Genomic DNA, 23,805 nt, shown 5'->3' with positions numbered 1-23,805 from the left:
AGTATAGAACTAGGTTAATATACAGATTATCTCCCTAATAGTTTAAAAATGCTCTCATTAGTGATGGGAGAGCTGTGTGAACCAACTCAATGTCTAGTGTTTGCTTTCACTTTTTACCTTCAGGTTTTTAAATTTAGCATTTACATGTATGTGAGGTTATGACTGGAACCATACATTGTCCAAAAAAAAATCACTGTATACTCTATGCAAAAATAAAACTGCCATTTTATTAGCTTAGATAAGCTGTGTGACATTATACAGTACAGGAGGTAGTGTCTTAGGCAAATTTTTAAAATAAAAGAATTACATAATTTGTCACCAGTGAGTTTTTTCCTCTCTGTTCTAGAAGTGAGTATTCTGCTGGGTAGGAGTCCTTAAAGGTGGCCCTCCTTGGTTCTTTTCAGTTTGCAGATCATGGAGAAGAGATCTGCTTGGTGTTCCTTTTGCCTCTTTCAAACGTGCTTTCCTCTGTTTCTTAAAAAAGTTATAGGAGATTTCATTTCTTTGTTAAGGGATGAAGCCATAAAGAGGCCTTAACTTTCCAGTTCACCATGGCGGTGGGGGGCTTTCTATTTCTTTTTCTGTTTTTCCTCCTTTATTCATCTTTTCATCCCACTTTTCAGGGAAGAGAAAAGTTGGGTCATTCATAGACCTCCAGAAGAGGCAGGAGCAGTGACTGAAAATAGTCCAATGGTATTTGAGGGCCGTCTGTGCTTTGCTCATCTCTTCATGAAACCATCTTTTTGTCTTTCTCTACATGTTCCTAATAGGGGACTCTCATCAGGAATTTCAACCAGAGCCTTCCCTTTTGGGTGACAATGACAACTCAGGAGAAGAAAGAGACCAATTTACTGATGGAACAGATGTTCTCCGTTCAGAATTTATAACCTATATTAAGGCAAGTTGAGGATCCGCTGATTTTTAAAAAATTTTCTTCTGTTTGGTGCCTTAGAATTTAAGTTCAAGGTTACCAATCCATCACCTAAATGTCAGCTTACTGCCAGTTTCCTCCGGTTTCTATACCTTCTTAAAGCTTGGGGTGTCTATTTTCTGAAGGTAGGAGCTGGTCCCTGTCATACCTCTCTGTGTGTCTGCTGTACATGTGTGTGATTTCCTTTATATTCAGTGATTACTTAGCTTTCCACCTCTCAGTGCAAGTTGGCAGACATGTCAGCATTGCTATCGCCATCCACTAAAAGTTAAAATAGACCGTTTCACGTTCTTTTCCATGTATTCTAGGTGAGTGCTTTTCTTGAGAGTATGTCCATAGTGTAAAGAGAAAAGTGGAGACTCTTAAAATCTAGAAATGAATGTCCTGTCTTGGAAGGTCATTCCGAGGACACTTATTCCTGAGCTCTTATCCTTGCACTGAGGTGTTGAAAGGTTGGATGAAGTCACGGTGTTTTCAGGTTGAACCTTCATCATAGTAGCAGCAAAAAAGAATAGAGAAAAACTAGCCCTTTGCTAACGCTCGTGGTGAAGGCCCCACTTTGAGACATGATTGGTGTGTTTCTGCCAGTCCTTCTGGCTCAGATTGTGGCCCCCAGGAATCACAAAGATAATTGGATAAAATTCATTTTCACTGAGGCTCATGAGAATGATGGTCCCGGGCTTCCTGTGGTAGAGCCGGTGTGAGCTCCAGGTGCTCGTCCTTATTTCCTGAGGTTGGTGCTTTGATGGCTGCTGGGCTGGGTCCGAATGAGAGGGCAGAGTGTTGCTTTGTTCAGCCTCAGCTGGGAACACACACATATTGTGGACTCAGGGTTTTCACCGCTCTGGAGAATCCCCACGAGTATTGATTTATTGATTCATTCACAAATGAATTTTAGTGAGTAGGTAAATTCATAAAAATGGAACCCACAAATAATGAGGATGAACTGTACAACCCTGTAACTTAGCAAAAGGAATCGGTCAGCCCTGTTTTGCAAATTGGAAAAAAAGTGGTGTTTTATACTATTGGCTATTCTTTTATTATGAAACTGAAAATTAGAAGGAAATACCCTTGGCTCCTGTAGTTGAAACCCAACAAAGAGAGATTAGAACATGTTTTCTTGCTCATTTCTGGTAGTATATTTTCACCCATGAATTTCACTCTTATTTGGATAGTGACACAATAATTTTGTGTTTACTTTACTAGGCACTATATCTATAATTAATAAAAATCTGAGTGTTTTTTTTTGTTTGTTTTGTTTTTTTAAAGATTCTATTTATTTATTTGAGAGAGAGAGAATGAGAGACAGAGAGCATGAGAGGGAGGAGGGTCAGAGGGAGAAGCAGACTCCCCGCCAAGCAGGGAGCCCGATGCGGGACTCGATCCCGGGACTCCAGGATCATGACCTGAGCCAAAGGCAGTCGCTTAACCAACTGAGCCACCCAGGCGCCCAGTCTGAGTGTTTTTTAAGCCAGAGGCTGGCATCCAGTGCTAGGCACCTCCTCAGAAGAAGACTTTTCTCAATGATGTATCTGGAGAATGGGCTGGGTCTGAGACAGTCCTTGGGTCTGTCTGTTGTTCCTTCCTTGCCTGAGGAATGTACTGCCCTTCAGGGGTGGCTTCTTTTCTGGCTGTAGGCTGAGTTAAGGCAGCATGGCTCTGTGTCAGAGCTGACAGTGGACAAGAAGCACATGGAAGTCTTAGCAGTGGGATGCACTGTGCTAACTAAGCCCGTCACAACGTTCATTTGGGAAAATAATGGTGTATGTGGGGGGTGCACATTTCAGTGAGATCTGGGTGCGGTATGCGTGAAACTATTAGATGCAACTGGAGGCGTTTTCTGTGTTCATTATTTTACACTTTCTTTTTCCTCAAGGATACACACACGCACACACGTGTACACACACACACACACACACACCCGCCTCCTCTCACGAACAGTAGAACGCACTTCCTCATGTGACCGACGAGCCCAACTAACAGAGGAATCTGAACATGAGGAGGTGCTAAGAGGGCAATAAGAAATAGAACTTTACATTTCTGACTCTTAAGTTAACAGGTACTGTGGTCCTGGGTCAGGTCTTTTTTTTTTTTTTTAATTTTTTTTATTGTTCTTTTTTTAAATTTAATTTTATTTTTAATTGTGGTAAAATACATGTAACGTAAAACTTACCATTTTTGTCATATTTAAGTGTGCAGTTCAGTGGTGAGTACATTCATACATTATGCCAGCATCACCACCGTCTGTCTCCAGGACTCTTTTCATCTTGTCAAACGGAAACACTGTACCCGTTCAACTTTAATTTCCCATTCCCTCCTCCCCTCACCCCTGGGAGCCACCATTTTGCTTTCTGTCTCTATGAGGGACTCCTGTAGGTCGCTCACAGAGCTGGAATCTTATGGTATTTGGCTTCTCGTGACTGACTGACTTCACTGAGCAGAATGCCCTGCAGGTTCACTGTTGTAGCATGTGTCAGAACTTCCTTCCTGTTGAAGGTTCAGTGACATTCTGTTGTATGTAAAGATCACATTTTGTTTAACCATTCATCTGTAGATGGACACTCGGATTGTTCCCACCTTTTGGCTGTTGAGAGTAATGCTAGTGTGAACGTGGCCTAAGGGCAGGGTTTGACTGTGGACTGTTGATAGCCAGTGGCTCTCAGAAGACCCGTGTGTTCTGTCCACAGGATAGGGCTGAGGACTGTGAAGAACTGTTACGGATAGAAGAGGACACGCACTGGCAACCTGAGGGAATGTGAGTACCCAGGGCCTGGTTATGAGCCACCATCCTGTAAAGTTCATGGTTCAAGCAGAAGGCAGCGCTGTCATGATAGAATTTTGGTCTGCTTTTCTTTGGGCAAGCTGATAGTCTCGCCCAATGTTATATCAATAAGTTGCAAGTTTTTCTCTGTCAGATGCTTATTGTCACAGTACAAGGTCAGACCTCTTCCTTGGCCTAGAGTTTTATCTGACTGGAGGCTGTGAATAGAATGTGATTCAGGAAATTAGATAAAATTCCTACACTGGAGATTCTAGCTTACTTCCATTTGTCTGAAGAAAGCAACACCTGGACCCAGAGCAATATATAGTCCCAGTCACGCTTTACCTTGAACTGTCTTCAGGTTCAAGATCTGAGAAAACCATATGCCTCTCACGTCTTGGTCCCATGTCTAACAGTTGTAATAGATAACATTTATTAAATGCCATGTGCTAGGCACTGTCCTAAATACTTCACAGGGAGTAACTCATGTCATCTTTACAACAATCCTATGAGATAAGTTCTATTGTTATCCCTTGTTTCACATGGGACAAAACTGAGGCACAGAGAGATTGTCCTAAGGTCCCAGAGGGCTGGGATTGAACCCAAGGAATCTCACATCAGATAGAGATAGCCCTTCAACTCGATTGCATCTGAGGATTTCCTTGGCCAGCTTTACAGGGGAGGGCATGAGTCATCCATCAGATGATGAATGATTTCCAGGGGAATTGAGCTTGAACCATGTGGCATACAGTAGATTTTTGGTTCCCAGGATTTTGTTTTCCATGATCTGTCATGTAGGCCTGGATCTTCCTTCATACCTTGGGAGGGATTTCCCCTGAGTGAGGATTTACTATATTGTTAAAAAGTTTCTCCACTTATGGGCGCCTGGGTGGCTCAGATAGTTAAGTGTCTGCCTTTGGCTCAGGTCATGATCTCAGGGTCCTGGGATTGAGTCCCGCATCGGGCTCCCTGCTCCTTGGGAGCCTGCTTCTCCCTCTCCCTCTCTCTCTCTCTCTCTGTCTCTAATGAATAAATAAATATATATATAAAAAAAAAGTTTCTCCATTTAGAGAAACACATTGGCTCATATTCTGTAGTGGAAAGGAGTAACCATGATCAGATCTTTTCTGACCTTTAAAAACATTGCTAAGTTCCTTTCAAATCACTGTCCAGTATTATCAGCTATTCACTGAATATATTTCTGTAATGTCAAGGAGGACTAGTTTGATTACAGAATCATAGAATTATGGGGAAAGAGATTTTATAGGGAGAGTGTTGTTTTTTTTTTTTTAAAGATTTTATTTATTTATTCATTAGAGACAGAGAGAGAGAGGCAGAGGGAGAAGCAGGCTCCCAAGGAGCAGGGAGCCCGATGCGGGACTCAATCCCAGGACCCTGAGATCATGACCTGAGCCGAAGGCAGACGCTTAACCATCTGAGTCACCCAGGCGCCCAGGGAGAGTGTTTTTTTAAACTATAGCTGACCCTTGAACAATGCAGGGGTTGGGCGCAGTCAGAAATCTGCCTATAATTTTCAATCCCCCCAAACTTAACTACTAATAACCTACTGTTGACCAGAAGACTTACCAATAACATAAACAGTCAATTAACATATTTTGTATGTGTATTATATACTATATTCTTATAATAATAACTGATTTTCCCCTGACTTTTTCAGTACTTCTAGGCTATGCAGTTCATCTGTGAATTTTTTCAAATTGTTACAAATCTCTAAAAAATTTTCCAATATATTTATTGAAAAAAACAAAAAAACAAAAAAAACCTGTGTATAAGTGGACCCATGCAATTTGAGCCTGTGTCGTTCAAGGGCCATCTGTCTATAAAGCTTTGGAAACCCCATTCATAATCTTATACCTGTTGTTCTCAACCTTGCCTGTAGAGCTTAATAAAAAGCCCAAGCCCCAGTATCTGGCTTGGCATTTTTTATTTTAAGAGCCACAGATGATTTTGCTGCATAAAGAACCTGCACTGAGAACCGCTATCCCCCAGTGAAGTCCCATATTGTATGAAAGCAATAAAACCGAGCCACATTGGTTGCTCTGGAGCGGGAAGAGCCAGAAGTCGTGCAGACCTGCTGCAGCTGGGCACCCCTGTGCAACCCCCACCCCCACCCCGCCCCCGGGCTCATGAAAGCACAGTGTGAGAACCACCCAGCCCGTCCGTTGCCTTGATTTTATAGAGGAGCAGATGCAAACCCGTGGGCATCGAGACTTTGTGTGAGCTGCTATTTTATAGCAGAGCTGGGCTTCCCCCCCCAGTAGCCCCACCTCAGCTGCCCTCTGGCAATCCACTCCGCAGGGAACTGACACCTGTTCATTATCATGTTGAGCTTGTCAAAATCATTTTTATATATTAGATGGATTTTTATACGTTTGCTCTTAAGAATCTGGATAATATCCACGTTCCAGTAATCATTTTCATTCTTATGCCCGGTTCATGCTACAGAATAAGTTCATCCAAAGACCAGGACATGGATATAGTGATGATTGAACAACTGAGAGAAGCAGTAGATTTGCTGCAAGATCCCAACAGGTATGCGTGTCTTTCCTTGGCCCAGGGTTCATGTGTGAATAATGTGTACTAATTTATTGAGTATGTTATCTCACCTTTAAAAATATTTGTACGCACCGCTTGGGTTCAGTCTAGCCACCAAAAAAAGAGAATTTCTCACAAGAGCCATAAGTAAGAGTCACAGTTCTGGAGAGATTGAGATCATTTCCTCCTTTTGCTACTCCTTAATGAAATTTACTTACCCTTCATGACATTCATATGGGGATTTTTGGTATAATTCTTAGAAAACAGAAATATGATAGAAGTACAGATTTGATATTGCTTAAGATTTAACTCCTGACTTAGAGAAATATCGGGGATATTTTCCAAAAAAGAAAGATTTGTTTTATGCGATACGATCATATTTGTTTCTGAGAAGCTAAATATATGTTAACTAAATAATATGTTTCTAAAGATTTGGGTCACAAGATAATTTTTTTAATTGAAGTGGTCATTGTCAATAATAGGCACTATATGCAGGAGATCTATTTTTTGGTTTCTTTGCAAAGGATAATGGAATTCCCATGGACAAAATGTTTTTCAGTAAAACAGTATACCCAGTGTCAGGTCCTAACTACTTTAGCACTAGAGAAATATACCCCAAGCTTATTCCTGGTAAACTGTTTAGGGGTCCTGGAGATTTAAATATGAAGATGATGTGGTCTTGTAATATGGTGAACATGGAAACCACACCACATTTTGGGAATTTATGACAATGGTGGTTAGTGCGTCCCAGAGTGCCAGTGGATGGGTCACCGCCAACGTCGGCTGGCCCTAAAAGAAGAGTGACGGGTCAGTTTGGTTGGAAATCTTCAGCAATTGATTTGAAAAGCATTTCGGTTCTGCAGACATTAATTGAGTGCTTAGAGCGTGGGAAGATCTACCGAGTGCACCTCGGGGGGATATGAAGATGAACAAGACACAGCCCTTGCCTTCTAAGAACTTAAACTGTGGTAGAGATTGCCTTGAGTAGATATTTGTAAGTGGAATGGATTTAAGTGTTTTAAGTAAATGCCTGGCCACAGATGGAAACAGGGAGGTGGTTGGGCTGGCGCCTGTGAAGCCTCGGATCGTTCATCTGGGCCTTTAATAACTGGCCCTTTCAAGGAGAAAGCAAGTTCTGGATTGAATTAAAGGCTTAGGCAAAGGCAGGGAGTCACAGGGAGTGGAGCGGGCTTGGCACGGTTCAGGCAGAGATGATCTCTCCCTTCGCTGTGGAACGTTCGAAACACAGGTACCCCGACTCCACCTGTGAGGCTGGGGGCTGGCCATTTCCACTTTTCAAAAGTACTGCCAGCGCTTCTAATGCATAGCCGGGACTGAGACCCCGCAGAGGGGTAGCGGGGTGGTGCTGAGGATGCCTTCGAATGCTGTGTTGAGGAGCCCAGACTTTATTCTGTATGTAGAGGGGGAGGTAGTGGTGGCTTAAAAATAGGATTATTTATGTTGCCAATTCTCCCTCATGTTTGGCTCAGAGCTTGGCTTATTAGTGAATGCCTAATCAAGGTGTATTCCTTCAAGGGCTGAGTTTCACATCCTAAACCAGGGGAGTCAGTGAGAAGAAGCAGGGACAAGAGAGAGTGTGTGTGTATTGTGTGCATTTGTGTGAAATTATAAAGAATGGGGAAGCAGCCTGTCCGGTGAGAAGAACAGACTTGGGATCCGCCGGCTGCTGGTTCTGAACTCAGCGCCAACACCGTTGATCTGGGTAAGATAGAACTATTCTGCACGCCAGTTTCCTCATCTGTAAGATGAGATCCAAATATTTACTTTTTAGGATGGTGAGGTTTTGAAATAATATCTAAACTGTTAGTAGGAAAGTAAATTGGCAAAACCATTCTAGAAGACATCCTAGTAGTATGTGGCTATAGCCTGTGAAATATATAAACTTTTCAAATAAATTCTAAAAATTTATCCTGAGGGACAAAGAGATAAGAACAAAGATTGTGATGGGGAAGGTGTTTTATAGCAAATATTTGGGAAAAGGGAAATAATCCAGTAGTTTGGAGATACTTAAATATAAGTATTAATAAGATGGACTATAATAATGGGTCTGATACAATGGTTTTTTTTTAAAGTTTCCAATATATTTTAGAATGCTCATTTTATAATGTTCACTTTAAAAAGTATATAAAATACAAAGGTTTGATCCCAATTATACAGACAGAATTAGGTCTCAATCGTGTCAGAAACCTAGAAAAAATTAAAACTGGAAGGAAATATATTACAATGGATGTTCTTCCGTAGGTATTTCTAAGTTCATATTTTTCTTTAGATTATATAAATTAGAGATACGCAGTGGTAGGTACCGTTGTAGTTCTTTGGGTGATCATTTGAAGTGGGTGGTGAGAACAGTGGGAAGGAACAGTGTTTAGATCTGAGCCCCTTCTCATTATCGGAGATGGGGAACCCAGAGGGACAGCAGGTTTGAAGGGAGGACGTTGGGGTCAGCATAGGACACACTGAGTAAAATCCAAGGTGGCAACGTCCACTCTGCGGCTAGGTGTTCAGTTCTGGGGCTTCGAGACTTAGGTTTGAAAGTCATTTTCACACTGTGCTGCAGTAACAGAGCTATCTAAGGAGGATGAGGTTTCCAAGGCCAAACGTATCGATGGGAAGGGAGCGTGAGTCCAGGAACGAGCCTTGAAGACATGATGTGACAGAGAGACAGTCCCAGTTGGGCTCAAACTTCATACTGTTTTAATACTTCCACCTTTTACATTTTGTATCACTCCTCCAATACACTTTTCTTACAAATTCGAGATTGATTAATACGTGAACCCCGAAGTGAAAAACAACAGCCTACTTTGTCCACCAATAAAAGTGGCTTGGGAATGTGGGATTGGAGCCCGGTAGCACAAATCCTACTGACCTGGAGGAGGGTTCCCAGCCCTGAGCCTTTCTTTGTTTTGCCTTCCTTCATGAGAAGTGGGATGAACTGGGAACCTCAGGATTCAATCCTCTGTAGCTTGGAAATGTTTGAGGCAATGAGTTGCCAAGAATGTTGAGCAAGTCAGAATGATGGGTGTGTGCCTGAGTTGTGGAAGAACACAGCCCTGAGTAACTTTCCAAGAGCTAATTGATTTACATCTTTATGGAGTGCTATTTTAAAATGCATTATGTTGTAAAACTTTATATGGATTTCATTTCCACCCTTTAAATTATCCACAAGACCTTTGGCTGCTTTAGGTCTTTGTTGTTCATCCTGAAATAATTATCACAAAAGGACAGTTCTAATATATAATATTCTGTGAATCAGTATAATAGTAATATAAAAAGAGTCCTGTGTGTGTTTCTAAAAAGAGAGGGCACTTCAGGGGGTCACTTATTTCTAGCTGCTTGGGACTGAATATTAATAATAAAAACTTTACATACATACAGGGTTTTTCCTTTATCTCATATTTCATAGATCCAAACTTTTTGTTGTTTGAGTTAAGCCACTGATTATAGGATTAAGTTTTAGAGGTTTACCTTGCATACAACCTTAACATCAGAAAAGCTAGCTGAATATTGGTACCGTATTTTGCCTTTATCTTGGTTTCTTTTCTTAAGTATTTCTGATTATTGGTTTGATAGCATTTTCAATAAGCACATATAATGTGACTCATCCCTACCTTTGAAGATAGCCTTGTAACTTTTATATGACTTACAGCAATTCCTGGTTTTACAGATCTTAAAGAGAACTCAACTCTTGAAATTGCCAGAAATTCAGAAAATATCTGTAAGACAATTTCACAAATAAAATTGCACATCAAATTGCTTATGAATTTTAATTTTTAAAGTGAGAATATTCATGTATATCAGAGATATCTTCCTATTAAAGCAAAATGCCCTTGGTACATATAAAATAATATAGTACTCTTAGCAATTTTATTTGCTTCTATAAATCAATCAAGTTCTAGAATAGGATTTAGTGTGTGCTATCTATGAATATTATGACTTTAGCAGAAATTACTGTTATATTGCAAGTAAGTTGGATTTCAATACCAATAGCAGATAGAAAATTAAATTAAAATTATATAAAATTTGGCACAGAGTGGGAAAATATCATGTGATTTGAAATTTCTACCGTAAATTTTTTATTACTTAACCAAATGATAAACATAACTTTTTAATATATTAAAATTATAAACTAAATATGACCCAAAGCATTGGATTTATTAAAGTCATAGAACATATAAAAAGTTTAATAAATTTGCTAACATCTTCTTTCCCCTCCTCTTTAGATTAAACACTGATATTACAGAGAGAAATGTTGTGAACTTTTATCCTGTGGAATCAGCAGAAGCCTTAGACTTACAAGATTCTGCACTAAAGTATGTTGACCTTCTTGTAACTGAATATATTTTCTCTTTCTACATTGAAATATGTATGCTTTAAATTCCACTTTATGTCCTTTTCTTTTCTTTATTCCTACAGTGGTCAAATACAGCTGGAGACCTCTCCGGTGTGTGAGGTAAGGCCGCTCTTGGATTAACCAGAGCTCTGTGCGGTATTCTACCACGGAATAGTGGCTACCATAGTCTATAAAAGATTGATCGTAGGGTAGAACATTCATTAGTAGACTAGTATTCAGTTTTGTTCACGGTCTGTTTTTCACATTTTTTATACTTTTACCTTACTTAGTTTTCCTGCATATCTATTTTACTTCATCTTCCATTAAAGATGAGAGTTGGCTCTTCCCATTAAATTCTCTGAATTTGGGGGGTCAGATAGTTCTGCTGAGCCAGGCAGTAGTAACTAAGATAGCGAGGGAACCTGCTGCATCAGAAAGAGGTAGGACCACTCAGTGTAGATTTTAGAGCCAAGAACAAAGCCTAGGGAGTGGCCAGGTGGAAAAAAAACTAGAAAAGACTTGAGAGGCAAGAACAAATGATTTGGGAAGTGCCTGGGAGGATTAGGAGAACTTTAGCAGAGAGACCTGGTGGGGTTATGTGGGGACAGAGTAAGGGTGGAGTTATGCTGGGTGGAAATTGGGTGGCTGTCGAAAGCAGTTTTGATGTAAAACTAGAGATGAGCCTAGAAGGTCCCAGAGAAACAGTCCTAAAAATAGGTTTGAGCTGGTGACTTGGGAGTGACATCTGGGTGACACCCTAATTCATCCCACCGTAGTGAGTGGGTTTGGGTGGCTAACTTCGGGACACACCAATTTATGTCCGTGAGGTGTTTGAGCATGTGAAGTGTAGTGAAGCAGTTTTACACTCTTAACTGGCTAAGTCTCTGTTAAATAAGACCACTCTGGTTTCCTTGTTGAGCGCCATTGACTTAGAATTATGTTGAGTTTTAATCCCACCTCAAAGACTTGCTAACTATGGGCAACCTCTCTAAACTTCACCTTCATTTTCTGTAAATTGGGACCAGTCTCACAACCCAGGATACCTAGACGTTAGCTATGACTCTCACTTTACCATTCTATTATCATTATTGGTGGGGTCCTCAGACAAAATTACTGCACCGTGTCTTCCCTGGTGGAGGCATTACTGAATTACCCAGTCCTGGAACATCAGGAAGCCTTTTGTGTGAAGGCTGCCCCCGGCCCATTCCCTCAGGCTCTCCTTTGAGACAGGCTCCTTGTGATTCTGTGCAGGCCCACTATTTTATTATTGATTGATTATAGTTGACCCACTTTTTTTTTTAAGCTTATTTGGAAATAATTTTAAATTCATAAAAATGTGGGGGAAAATTACAAGATTCTACAAAAGGTTACAAAAATTGCGTCCTTTTACCAGAGTGACCTATTATTGTTTTACCACATTTGTCATATTGTTTCTTCTCTTTCTCTCTTTCTCCACACACGGTTCTTTTTCTGAAGCATTTGAGGGTTCCATATATCACAGTCCTTTTTCCCCTAAATATTTCACTGTATGTGTTCTAAGAATAGAGGTTTTACTTCACATAACTACATTTCGGTTATCAAATTCAGAAATTTACATTGATAAACTGTTTTAATCTCATCTACTATTCATATTCCAAACTGTTCAGTTGATCTAATGATGTTCTTCAGATTTTTTTTTTTTTCTACTCCCATGTAGGAACACTGGCAGGGAGTGTATCTAGTTAGGAGGAGGTGTTTGGAGTTTCCCTTACTCTGGAACATTTCTGTAACCTTTCTTTGGTTTTTACAACCTTGAAATTTTGAAGAACGTAGCTCTCCTCTTTTTTAATGGTGTGCCCCTTATTTTGTGAGACAAAAGTCCCTCATATTTCCTCATGATTAGATTTGGATTCTGTGTGCTTGATCAGAACACTGCACAGGTGGTATTATGTCCATCTCAGGATATCACCCGTGTCTAGATGGGCCTGATTGGTGATGTTAATTTGATTGCCCATTTGTTGTGTAACTTGATTTGTCCACTGTGTAATTTATTGTTCTGTTTTTCCATTGCAACTGATAAGCAGTCAGTGAAGAGGTACTTTATAACTGGTTAGGGTCCTGCTGCAGATGCACTTTTGATGCTAGTAAAACAGATGTCCACCTGGGTGCATGATTCAGGAGTACCAGTTTAAGACACAAGTCCTCTAAAAAAAGATACCTCCACTCCCATCTCTGATTTATAACGTTTTGTATTAATATAAGTTAGTTTTTTCTTTTTGGTTGAATGAGGACTCCTATTTGGTGTAAGAAATTCTTACTCATTGTCTTCCTTCTCTAGGGCATTCATCTGTCCATGACAGGCACATCTCAATGATTTTGAAAAGGAGGGATCCGATAGTGGGCTCTGGAAGGCACAGGGAGGAGGAAGAGAAAGTAGTGGATTAGCTAGGCCAGTGCTAATGATTATGCAGAATTTAAATGTGGTCCTCATTTATGATTTGGTTATTTTTATATTTTCTATCTCATTCTGGAGGAAAGCAATAACCTTAGCATAAGTCTTGAATCAATTAGCCAGTGTTTGTGGAGTACTTACGCTGGATTTGGTTTTGTTTTGGGTGTCAAGGATTGGGCTATTAAGGATATGAAGTTGTCCTCCTTTTAAGAGGTTTTAAAAAATGTGGAGGGAAGGGGCGCCTGGGTGGCTTGGTTGGTTGGGTGACTGCCTTCGGCTCAGGTCGTGATCCTGGAGTCCCTGGATCGAGTCCCGCATTGGGCTCCCTGCTCAGCGAGGAGCCTGCTTCTCCCTCTGACCCTCCCCCCTCTCGTGTACTCTCTCTCTCTCTCATTCTCGCTCTCTCAAATGAATAAATAAATGTTTAAAAAAAAATGTGGAGGGAAGAAGACTTGGATATTGAAAAAATTTAAAGAATTTGAGATGGTCTGTAATTCTGAGTATTTTAGGTGCTCTGGGAGACTGGGGAAGAGGTAGAGTTTAAAGAGAGAGGGAAGTAAACGTAGATTTTGGGGGTTGTTTGGATTTGGATGGGTCCCAGCACGCAGCCCTGGCGGAATCAGCACAGTGTGTGAGCCAGGCAGAACACCGAGGAGGGGTGTGAACTGTGGCCCTACCCAGTTCAACAGGTAGGGCCGAGATTGCCAAGGGGTTTTTACATCACATTGTCTGACTTTAAACATAGTTGAGATGATGGTATCAAGTTTGGGTAGCACTGGCATCTATTCAGGAAGAATTGCAAATTATAGTCTCCTTCATAAATAATATCAAATTGGGGACAGTGTTGGAGGAAGGAATAGCTCATAGAGAGACTCAAACCTGCAGGTACTTGTTAGTATTTCTAACAAAGCCATTTAATTGAGTAGGGAAATTAAAGACATTTTATTCTAAAAATATGTTTTTCCTTTGGATGTGTTGAAGTTTGGAGTATTTTTTAAATAGCACTCCTCAACAATAGGAATAGGAATAGCCATCTTAAATTTATACAAATTTGGTGTACTATAAATGAAGATGTTTATGTTAGCTATCACCAGGTTTTTTTTTTAGGGTAATCAGTGGGTTCCTTGATGACCATATAAAGAAGGCTGATCTGAGTAAAATAATCTAGAGTTTCCTCATTGGTTGCCCAAGCAAACTGGCGTCGAATTGATAACAAGATTGTCTCGGGTAATTTGGAGTGTAGGCATGTATATTTATTAAAAGCTCCCAATGAGGGGCACCTGGGTGGCTCAGTCGGGTAAGCCATCAACTCTTCATTTCAGCTCAGGTCATGATCTTAGGGTCCTGAGATCGAGCCCCACCCCCATCGGGCTCTGTGCTCAGCTTGGAGTCTGCTCAAGATTCTCTCCCTCCCACCCCCTCTGCCCCTCCCCCTGCTCACACACAGCTCTCTCTCTCTCCCCTCTCTCTAAAATAAATAAATAAATAAAATCTTAAAAAAATAAAAGCTCCCAGTGAGATTCTGTGTATTTGGGAAATACTGCCTTGGACCATTTCTAAAGACCTGTAGTTCAAATGAGGAGTGGGAGCCTGTATGTGGCTTGGTCATCGAGCAAGGCAGGTTATGTTTAAAGGTACTTTGGACTGAGCTCTTTGCCCTGGGAGATCCCTTTTCTTAGTTTGTGTGATATTTTAGATGTATTTTTTGTGTGTGTGTGAGTACGGCTGCATGTTTTTAGCAAATGTCAGTATGACCTATTTAGCTATTTAACACACTAATTAATTAATTCAGTGTATATTCATTGAGTGCCCAGGTGCCAGGGATATGAGGGAAGTCAGAAGGACGCAGTTCTTGCCTCAATAATTTTATGGTCTAATGGAATATACCACGCATTTTTTTCTTTAAGGTGCAAAATGATCTCACATCACAGAGCAATGGGAGCGAGTATTCTCCAAATGAGGTAAGTTCTCTGAAGATTACTGTAAGACGAGGTAGTTTGTGAAGGCTGAATTGGAATACCTTTTACAGAAATACATAATCTGAGACTGTCATGATTCATAAGTTAATTGTATTGCAGATTCTGTGGGGGAGTCTCTCTCATTAGCTATCGTGGTCTTATCTGGCCCTATCCATAATGAAAGATTAGTTTTTTAAGATGTATTTTGAAAACCAAATATGGCAGCGTCTTTACAGAAGACAGAGTGATGGCTCCAATAGGCAGCATTTCGAATGTCCTGTTACCCATCAGTGGAGCAGTGGGTGGTTTCCCTATAGATGAGACTCTGTCCAGTGTGACCTGTTCTCCTCTCTTATTGTGTCATGACATTCTTCATCAGCTGTGCCCCCTGTGAGGGGGGTGTGAGTGTGTGCCTGAGTGTGTGTACCCATGCACACATCTATTCTGGAGCAGAAAAGATTGCCAGTGTCACATGATTATAGAATATTTTTTGTTGCGCAAATGAAAATTGACTGGCTCTCCCCTCAGACAACATTCTATTGATGATGCCGCTTCAACCATTTGCAATGCGAAGATGCATCCGTCATATTTTTTTAGTCAGGTCTTCATCACACGCAGCAAATCAAAAAGGTAGTGGTGTAATTATAATCCTGGAACATAGAGAAGCATGTGTAGTTCTGCTTTAGTTGTTTGTTTTTTTTAAAAAAAAAAACACCCTTTCCTTCCAATACTGCAGATGAGAGCGAACTCGCCTGCAATCTCTCCCACCACCAACAGCACAACTCCATTTGGCCTCAAGCCTCGATCAGGTAAATTAAAACCTCAGCGTCCTGACACTTCTAAACACTCAGTGGTTTCCCTTTAGCCTCTTAAATGTGTATGTGTTAGCGTGAGCAGCCTTGTGAACGCACTCTGGTGAACATTGAGTCCTAGCCTCAGAGCTGCAGCTTGGGGAGGCCAGCCTTTGGAGCCTTGTTCTCAGTGAATCACCTGTTATGTCCATGTTAACAGTAGTAGATATCGTACCTCCTTTCCAATCCGAGCAAAGAGAAAAGGTGATGGGGCATGTTAGTGGGGAAGAAATATTCTAAAGAGTGTTTTACCCAGGGAAGATAAAATAGCTAGTGCTTTGCCCCAGTGGTTCCTAGTAAGGTGCTGAGCTAAAGAGCAGCCTCTGACAAGGTGACTCCTCTAAAATATCCTTTGTTGGCTTTCTAACCCGTGTAAGGTTATGCATTTCCTCCTGCAACAAGGTGATCATTTCAAGGCTCACATGAATGGCCAGGAGTCATTTCTTTAAAAGAGCCTTTCTGCTTATTTTACCTACTTTCTTTTAATTTATTGTTAGTGTATTCACAGATGTAAATTACAGCAATGTGCAAAATAACTATTGGTTTTAAAAAGAAGGACGATGATGCATAGAAAAATTCGGTTCTTCTGATTTCTCCACTGAAGTTCTAGCACTATCTACCTTCTTTTAGTCCTTTTTTATTTTAATACTTTTGGATCTTTGCATACAGTCGTGACTATAATGCTTTTAAGTAACTGCTAAGAAAGGATTCAGACACATTTAAGTAAAAAGCTAGTAAAGAACTTAGATGTTCCTGGGTTTTTCAGTAAAGCATTTTGGCAAACAGAAGTTATATGTGTGTATATTTTGTAAACAGGTACCCATAAAAAAACAAATATAATTCCTGTATGAAGGAAACTTTTTCGTTTGGGGAACAAGTTGATTGATGGGTAACATGTAGCCAGGTGTAATGGTTTCCTGGCATTCTGGATGGGCTATAAGGCAAAGCTATTTGAGAAAATGCTGGGGCATGGCAAAGGTTAGTAGTAGGTGTGTTATGGAAAGCCAAATTGTGCATGAAATAAGGCTCAAATGACTGGCCTCCTCATTTATGGCAGTGAGCGTATGCAGTCAGATCTGGGCTGGGCTTCCATTTCCCTGGGGTCTCAGGTGTGTACTGGGAGACATGATCAGGTGGGCACCTCTCCTCCATGCCTTCAGTGACGGCCTTCCAGGAGAGTTATCTCTATGCATTCAGGACCTCAGATTGGGCTACAGACTTGCTTCTAATCCTTACAGGTAGTTTTAAGGAATTTTAAATATATTTCATAATTGAGCAATCAAAAGTTGAATGAATCCCCAAAGACCAATATTCTTTTGAATGTGCATCTTTACAATTTAGTTGTAAAATTGTCTCAATGATTTTTTTTTCTCTCTTTTATGGAGTCCAAACTCGACTTATCACTATTGTACTATTCAACCATTTAAAATTCACTGTAGTGGTGGAAAAAGAAATGGGGTATTTATTTTGAATAGCAGAAAACAAAGATAATTTCCTCTCCAAGCTTCCAACCTTTCTATAATGCTGACCGTGGAAATTGTTCTAGCCGTTGAAAGCTTTGTGGAGTTTGGTTGCTGTAAATAATGCTGATTTATCTTCAGGAACATCAAGTGGCATGTTGGAATTTTATAAAACTGTATTATATATTAGGGATTTTTTCATTTTATTTAGTAATTTAAACATATTACAGTATGTATTTTTCACATTTTCTAAAAAATAATGTATATAGCAATCTTAATTGAAGATGATATGATTTAAAAAGAGGTTCTATTTGATTGAGTAGCTTTGGAACTTTTGAAAGCCAATTAACTTTTCTTTTAAAGTTAAGGATATGGATTTATGTGATTTCTGTGTTATAAATAAAAATAGACTGCTCAAATCAGCAAGTTGGAATAGGAACTTAGATTCTTAAGTAGGCTGATAGTTTTCTTCAAAAGAAATTTTTTTTCTCTTCTGTGTTTTCCTCCAAAGAGAGACAACTGTATATACTCAAATATTCATTCCTAACTCAGAAGTGCTTGAAATTGATTGACTTCTATTGGTGAATGAGGTTTGTTGTTAAAGAGACTCTGCTAGTGTCAAAAAATGTTTTTCTGCTGATCAGTACCAAGACAGTATTGAGGGGTGTGTGTGTCCAGGGTTGAGCAGAGAGTTGGCCTATCAATAAAGCATGCCAGTAGCCTTTAAAGAGAAATTTTACATTGCCTTGGAGAAAAATTGACACATGGTAAACACTGATTCTGTAATAGTCTCATTTCTAAATAATAGATATATTTACACATGTTAAGCTTTGTCTGTGTAACCAAATTTTTTGTGTGAATTGTATTTGCTACGATTGTTAGTTATTTAGAAGGTTTTTGAAAAGGTGTCTGGTAGGTCTTCTGCTTTGTATCTATGTTATCTGTGGGTACTCTTCCTTTCTGCTGACATGATTCATTAGGACTCTGAGTCTGTGGGCTTGCAGAACTGTTAAGATTAACGATATTAACTGCATGCAAAGTATATGATTGATAAGTACTAACACTCGGTTTTTATCATTCTTTTTATTTCATGCGCCATCTTTCATTCTTCTCCTATATTGTACATTTGAATTTAAATCCCATAATATGAAATTCGCTTCATTTCCATACAAACCTTATGCCATTTGTGAAATGCTGCTGCCCCTTTGGTTTTTCCTGGTCCTTGTCCAACTGTACGCGGACCGGCTCTCTTGCTCTCCTGCAGACCCAGCCCTCACTCTTCCTCCTATCTCCTTCAACAAACTTACACAGGCACAAACATGGGACAGCTCTAGCTACAGTGTTCCATCTGAAGGAGACAGTGACAATGGTAGGTGGCCTTGTACCTGTTCTTCAATGTGCTCATTAATAAGCCAATGAATATACTGATCGTTCATTTCTGTGCAGCTGAGGATAGAGTATATGCACCTGCATGCCTGCTCTAAGCACCAATGAGAAAAGCTGGAAAACAAAGTCCAGAAAGTGCATGGGGATTGTTCTCTAGCAGTTTGTCGAACTACATTTAATTAACTTGAAAGTTCTGAATTTCGGGAGGACTTTACAATAATTTCTTTCTCTACCTTTTCCGCTTGGGTTTTTTTTGTTGTTGTTGTTGTTTTGTTTTTTGTTTGCTTGTTTACAAAAATTGGGGGTTGCACATTTGGAGTGTCTCTGCTTGCTCCTGCATCTGCACCAAAGTGCCTATACAGTTTGATCTTTTATTATCTATGCTTAACCGTATGAGATTTTTAAGGTAATTAATACCATGGCTGATCGCTGAGTGGTGCACTAAAAATAATGTTAACATTGAGAAATTTCTAAAAATGAAGAGAAATCACTTGCCTTCTTTTTTTTTTTGTTATTTGCACATTTTAACTTTTGATACCTTCTGCCTTTTCGAGTGTCTGTTCACCTATATGATATTCAAATTGGCCTGAAAATCAAATGTGCCAATAAAAAATTGAAGACAGCTCGTTGGATTATTATGAATATCTTTTAGTTTTGTGCCATTAAATAGCTTAAATAGCCTAAAAGATGAAAACAAAAAATAGTTATCTAGACCTACATGCCACATAGATCAGAATCTCCATTTAGCCTAATGTTAGTTAAGATTTTAAACATTTTATTCTAAGATACAAAGTGACAAAAGTAATGTTAAATGAAATAGCATGATTTATAGGGAAGAGAAGTAAGATATGAGGTATAACCAAAATGCAAGCACAATAAGAAAATAAATTTTCCGATCATAGTTATTTTTTAATTGAAGTATGTTATACAGAAAAAATATATTTAAAACATCTGCTGTGATTTCTGGTCAAAATTCAATAAAAAAAGTTTTCCAGTTTCCTTATGAAGGATACATGTATATTTTGGCAGGTTAGTTGTAAAAAGGGTTTTACTATTTCATAGATTTCTAAATTTTTTTAACTGAAAATAAGTATGCTTCAACAACAACAGCAATGAGACAAAAGTCCCTCCTTATACCATCCCTATTTTAAAATCTGGAAGTTGAAGAGGGCTCAGTGGAAACTTTCTTGAGAAACTGTTCCTTTACTCAAAAATAAAAAAAGAGGAGGAGAGGCATTTTTGTTTTTCAGAAAGCATGGCTATTTATGGGTCTGCTGTTGTTTAAAGGAAATCAAGCCTAAAATGAAAGATTTATGTGTGATTTGGTATTTCCCTAGGAGTGATATCTGAAACCAAAGGACTTTTTTTTGTTTGTTTGTTTGTTTAAGCTGGGCAAGATCTAGTCATGTTATGTAGCAGAATTTCTATCTGTATAGATGCGCCAGCTAAAACCAGAAAGGTGAGGTCACACCGTTATGTCGTGATGGAGGTGAGGCCACCCAGGGTCCTAGCCCTGCACCATCTCCATACTCACTCGGCAGCTGTTTATTGAGGACTCTCAGTGCAAGCCATAAGCCAGACTGCCTTCTTTTTATTAAAAATCCTAAGATATCCATAGAAATTAATAATTGTAGAAATCTCTCTGAAAATAAAATAACCTTGCACTCTTTACTTGGTATTTTTTTGTACGAGTGCAAATTCCAGAGATTCATGTGTAGCTATCAAGCTGTACCACAGTCATAATAAAAGAATTACTCTCAATATTGATGTGGTTCCATCAGTCACATCAGGTAATGGGTGGTTGTCGTTCATCCCTATTTGCAGTTTGTCTAGAAGGTGTTGTGGGCAACAGAAAATTTTCTATGCAGAAATTGTTTTTACAAATAAATATTTGTGCAGGTTCCCAGATCTGACTTTTCACATGCTTCTTCATTCTCTTTGTGCTACACTTGGCCTTGTGATTTCGATATATTTTCCAAAGCATTTTTTAAATTAATGAAGCTGCACTATACGTATTCACAAGCGTACAAATTAATCTTGCAAGAGAAATACAGCCTCGATTTTATGTTGTTCTTACTCATTCCTCTTAAGTAGGAGATCCTGTCCAGTGGCCATTCTTGGCATTTCCAAGCTGATTAGCACATCAGTTTTGTTTCCCCCTATTCCTGGTCTCCATTATCTGTACCTGTCTCAACCTTTGTAAAGAAACGGCATCTTATCCCCAACTCAACCCGGTGTGTAATGCAGTTTGTCTTTCATTTATATTTTTTTTAGTTTTGGGTAAAGTTGGCATTTTTAGACCTTGTTCACTGTCTTGCTTTATACTAAAATTCCCCTTTAATTAAATTCTTTTCAGTATTTCTTCTCAAATATGTCTCATTTTGAATTCCCCATCTTTTTCTAAAACTTTTTCTTCAAAGTAATAAAAAATGGCAAAGTGGCTAGAAGGTCCTTGGAAGTTTGCATTCCCGCAGTCACCGGAGTTCTGCCCCTTGAGACGGATGGGGAGGATGTGGAGGATGTGGAGGATGGGAGGATGAGGAGGATGGGAGGATGAGGATGAGGATGGGGAGGATGAGGAGGATGGAGAGGATGGGGAGGGTGTGTGCAGGGCTGTGGGTCACTCCTGGCGCTGGGTGGAGCAGCTTCACTTCATCTGGTTCTTAACTTAGGAACAATTTCTTCTCTTTCTTTTGCTCTTGTGCCCTATTACTACTCTGCCTCTTTCCTGCCTTTCCCCTTCACTTTGAAGTGAAAACTGTTCCTGTCTTCTTTTTCTCCCCCTTTTTTGTTGTTCCTATCTTCTTTTGAATCATTGTCCCTTTTCATTTGCAGTTAGTTCGTGGGTGCTAATTTATACTTATTTAAAATTGGCCATTGAATTATCACTAGAGAGTGAATGAATGGACATATCCATCCATCTTAGGCCAATTTACAGACGTTTTCTAAGTTTTGCAATAATCTTGCACTTCTATGTATTATTTTCCCCATACAAAAATGAGGACATAGGCCATGAGAGGCATTTCAGCAATTCTGAGCCCTAGCTCTATATTAGAATCATTTGAGTGTTTTTAAGACTGTAGCTGCCTAGCTCCACATTCAGAGGTGCTAATTTATTTGGTGTCACATGGACTCTACACATTGATTACTTTTTTACTGATTTTTATATTATATTCAAGTAGGTCAAAGTCACTAGGTTAGAATAAATTGCCCAAAATTATAGAGAGGAAATATGAGCATTTTGAGGGCAGAGAGAGAATGTATCTAATTCATTTTGGGGCACCAGAAGGGAATAAATGAATGCATTAATCAGATTTCTAATTCACATTAGCCAGGATCTAAAGCCCCTGGTATTTTTTTCAAAGCCATTTTATTTTGCTGCCCTTGAATTTGTATATCTTAAATATCACACCCAGTCCAGGTTCTTAACTTCCAAGGAGAAACTGAGAGCTAAATTTCAAAACCCCATACGTCCATGGAGAAGAAATCTCTCACTGAGTTAAATTTAGGTAATAAAGGTTAATAATATAGACTGATAAATTTTATACCAGGAGTGCATTTCACCTAATAATTAAATAAGCATTTCAGGCAATTTTTAGAGCAGTGGGATTTCTTGATTTAACTAAAAGATATTCTTGGGGTGATTTCAGCTCAGGTCATGATCTCAGGGTCCTGGAATTGAGCCCTGTGTTGGGCTCCACGCTCAGCGAGGAGTCTGCTTGAGGATTTCTCTCCCTTTCCCTCTGCCCCTCCCCCCACGCTCTCTCTCTCAAATATATAAATAAATCTTTTTTTTTAAAAAGATATTCTTGGGGCGCCTGGGTGGCTCAGTTGGTTAAGCGACTGCCTTCGGCTCAGGTCATGTTCCCAGGGTCCTGGGATCGAGTCCCACATCGGGCTCCCGGCTCAGCAGGAAGCCTGCTTCTCCCTCTCCCACTCCCCCTGCTTGTGTTCCTGCTCTCGCTGTCTCTGTCTCTGTCAAATAAATAAATAAAATCTTAAAAAAAAAAAAAAGATATTCTTAAACAAATAGAGAAATGGTTTCTTGTGCACATTCTTAAATGTCTGTTGTCTACTTTGTGCTGGGCATGAGGTTTGTTATTATGGATATGACTCTGCAAAAGACAAACAAGATATCTGCTTCTATAGAACTTTTACTTCAGAGTCAAATGAATTCAGACCTGGAAACCAAGCTTCAGTAGATTTTTCATGACAGGAAAAACTGAGGTGACTGATTATCAGGGTAGGATAATCTCTACAAAGATACTCTCCAAATAGACTGATCTTTGAATGAGGGAATTTTTGAAACACTTGTTTCATTTTTTTCATCCATCAAACAGCTTTATGGGGCAGGAGGAGACATACAAATTGGAAACAGACATAAACTCTTACAGAGTCATAATGGAGAGGAACAGATGTAGACTGCAAGAGAGAAAGTGATGAGTACCATGAGAGAGACACAGATAAAGAATTCTGTATGTTGATAGATCACTCCCAGGTTGGGGATGAGGATGAGGAGAAAAGTGAAAGAAGTAGCAGAGATAATGGAAAAATCAGTGGAATTTGACCTGTACCTAAAAAGATGAATTTGACATTCTGCACAAACATATTCATCATTCCTTGCAGGGGCTTTGCTTAGAGATTTGTCTCTTCTGCTAAATAAATTACAAACAGGAGCAAATCATCTTTTCCATTCTTTGAATGTTATTTATTAGATACATAGTAATTAAACAATTAAGCATGACTAATTTTTCCTGCATCTTTAATCACCCTTAAATCACCCACTTTTTTGTCTGTTCCTCCACACACACACACACACACACACACACACACCCAGTCCTCCACACACTTCCTCTGCTCTCTTCTCCTTCTTTTTTTTTTTTTTAAAGATTTTATTTATTTATTTGAGACAGAGAGAATGAGAGACAGAGAGCATGAGAGGGAGGAAGGTCAGAGGGAGAAGCAGACTCCCTGCTGAGCGGGGAGCCTGATGCGGGACTCGATCCCAGGACTCCAGGATCATGACCTGAGCCGAAGGCAGACGCTTGACTGAGCCACCCAGGCGCCCCCCTCTTGATCGTTTTGATTAGTCCTGCAGCACAACACCGTTGGCTTCGAAA

General features: G+C 39.7%; 1 protein-coding gene across 6 annotated transcripts in view; it reads left to right on the top strand.

The window, feature by feature from the left end:
* The window catches only part of LRCH1 (leucine rich repeats and calponin homology domain containing 1), a 181,566-nt gene that overhangs the window by 128,111 nt on the left and 29,650 nt on the right, over positions 1-23,805 (top strand). For 5 of the 6 annotated variants that reach the window (XM_006743250.3, XM_006743251.3, XM_081814942.1 and 2 more), the window contains 7 exons: positions 771-898; positions 3,619-3,686; positions 6,159-6,245; positions 10,490-10,579; positions 10,683-10,719; positions 14,938-14,991; positions 15,725-15,797. In XM_006743250.3, the coding sequence (XP_006743313.2) occupies positions 771-898; positions 3,619-3,686; positions 6,159-6,245; positions 10,490-10,579; positions 10,683-10,719; positions 14,938-14,991; positions 15,725-15,797 (537 nt within the window). Of the gene's footprint in view, positions 1-770; positions 899-3,618; positions 3,687-6,158; positions 6,246-10,489; positions 10,580-10,682; positions 10,720-14,937; positions 14,992-15,724; positions 15,798-18,563; positions 18,669-23,805 lie in introns of all 6 variants that reach the window. The other variant, XM_006743249.3, reaches the window with a different exon arrangement.

Source organism: Leptonychotes weddellii, chromosome 3 (genome assembly GCF_054177405.1).
Source record: "Leptonychotes weddellii isolate Sample4059 chromosome 3, ASM5417740v2, whole genome shotgun sequence".
NCBI classification, from domain to species: Eukaryota; Metazoa; Chordata; class Mammalia; order Carnivora; family Phocidae; genus Leptonychotes; species Leptonychotes weddellii.
This window is presented reverse-complemented; position numbering and strand designations above follow the sequence as displayed.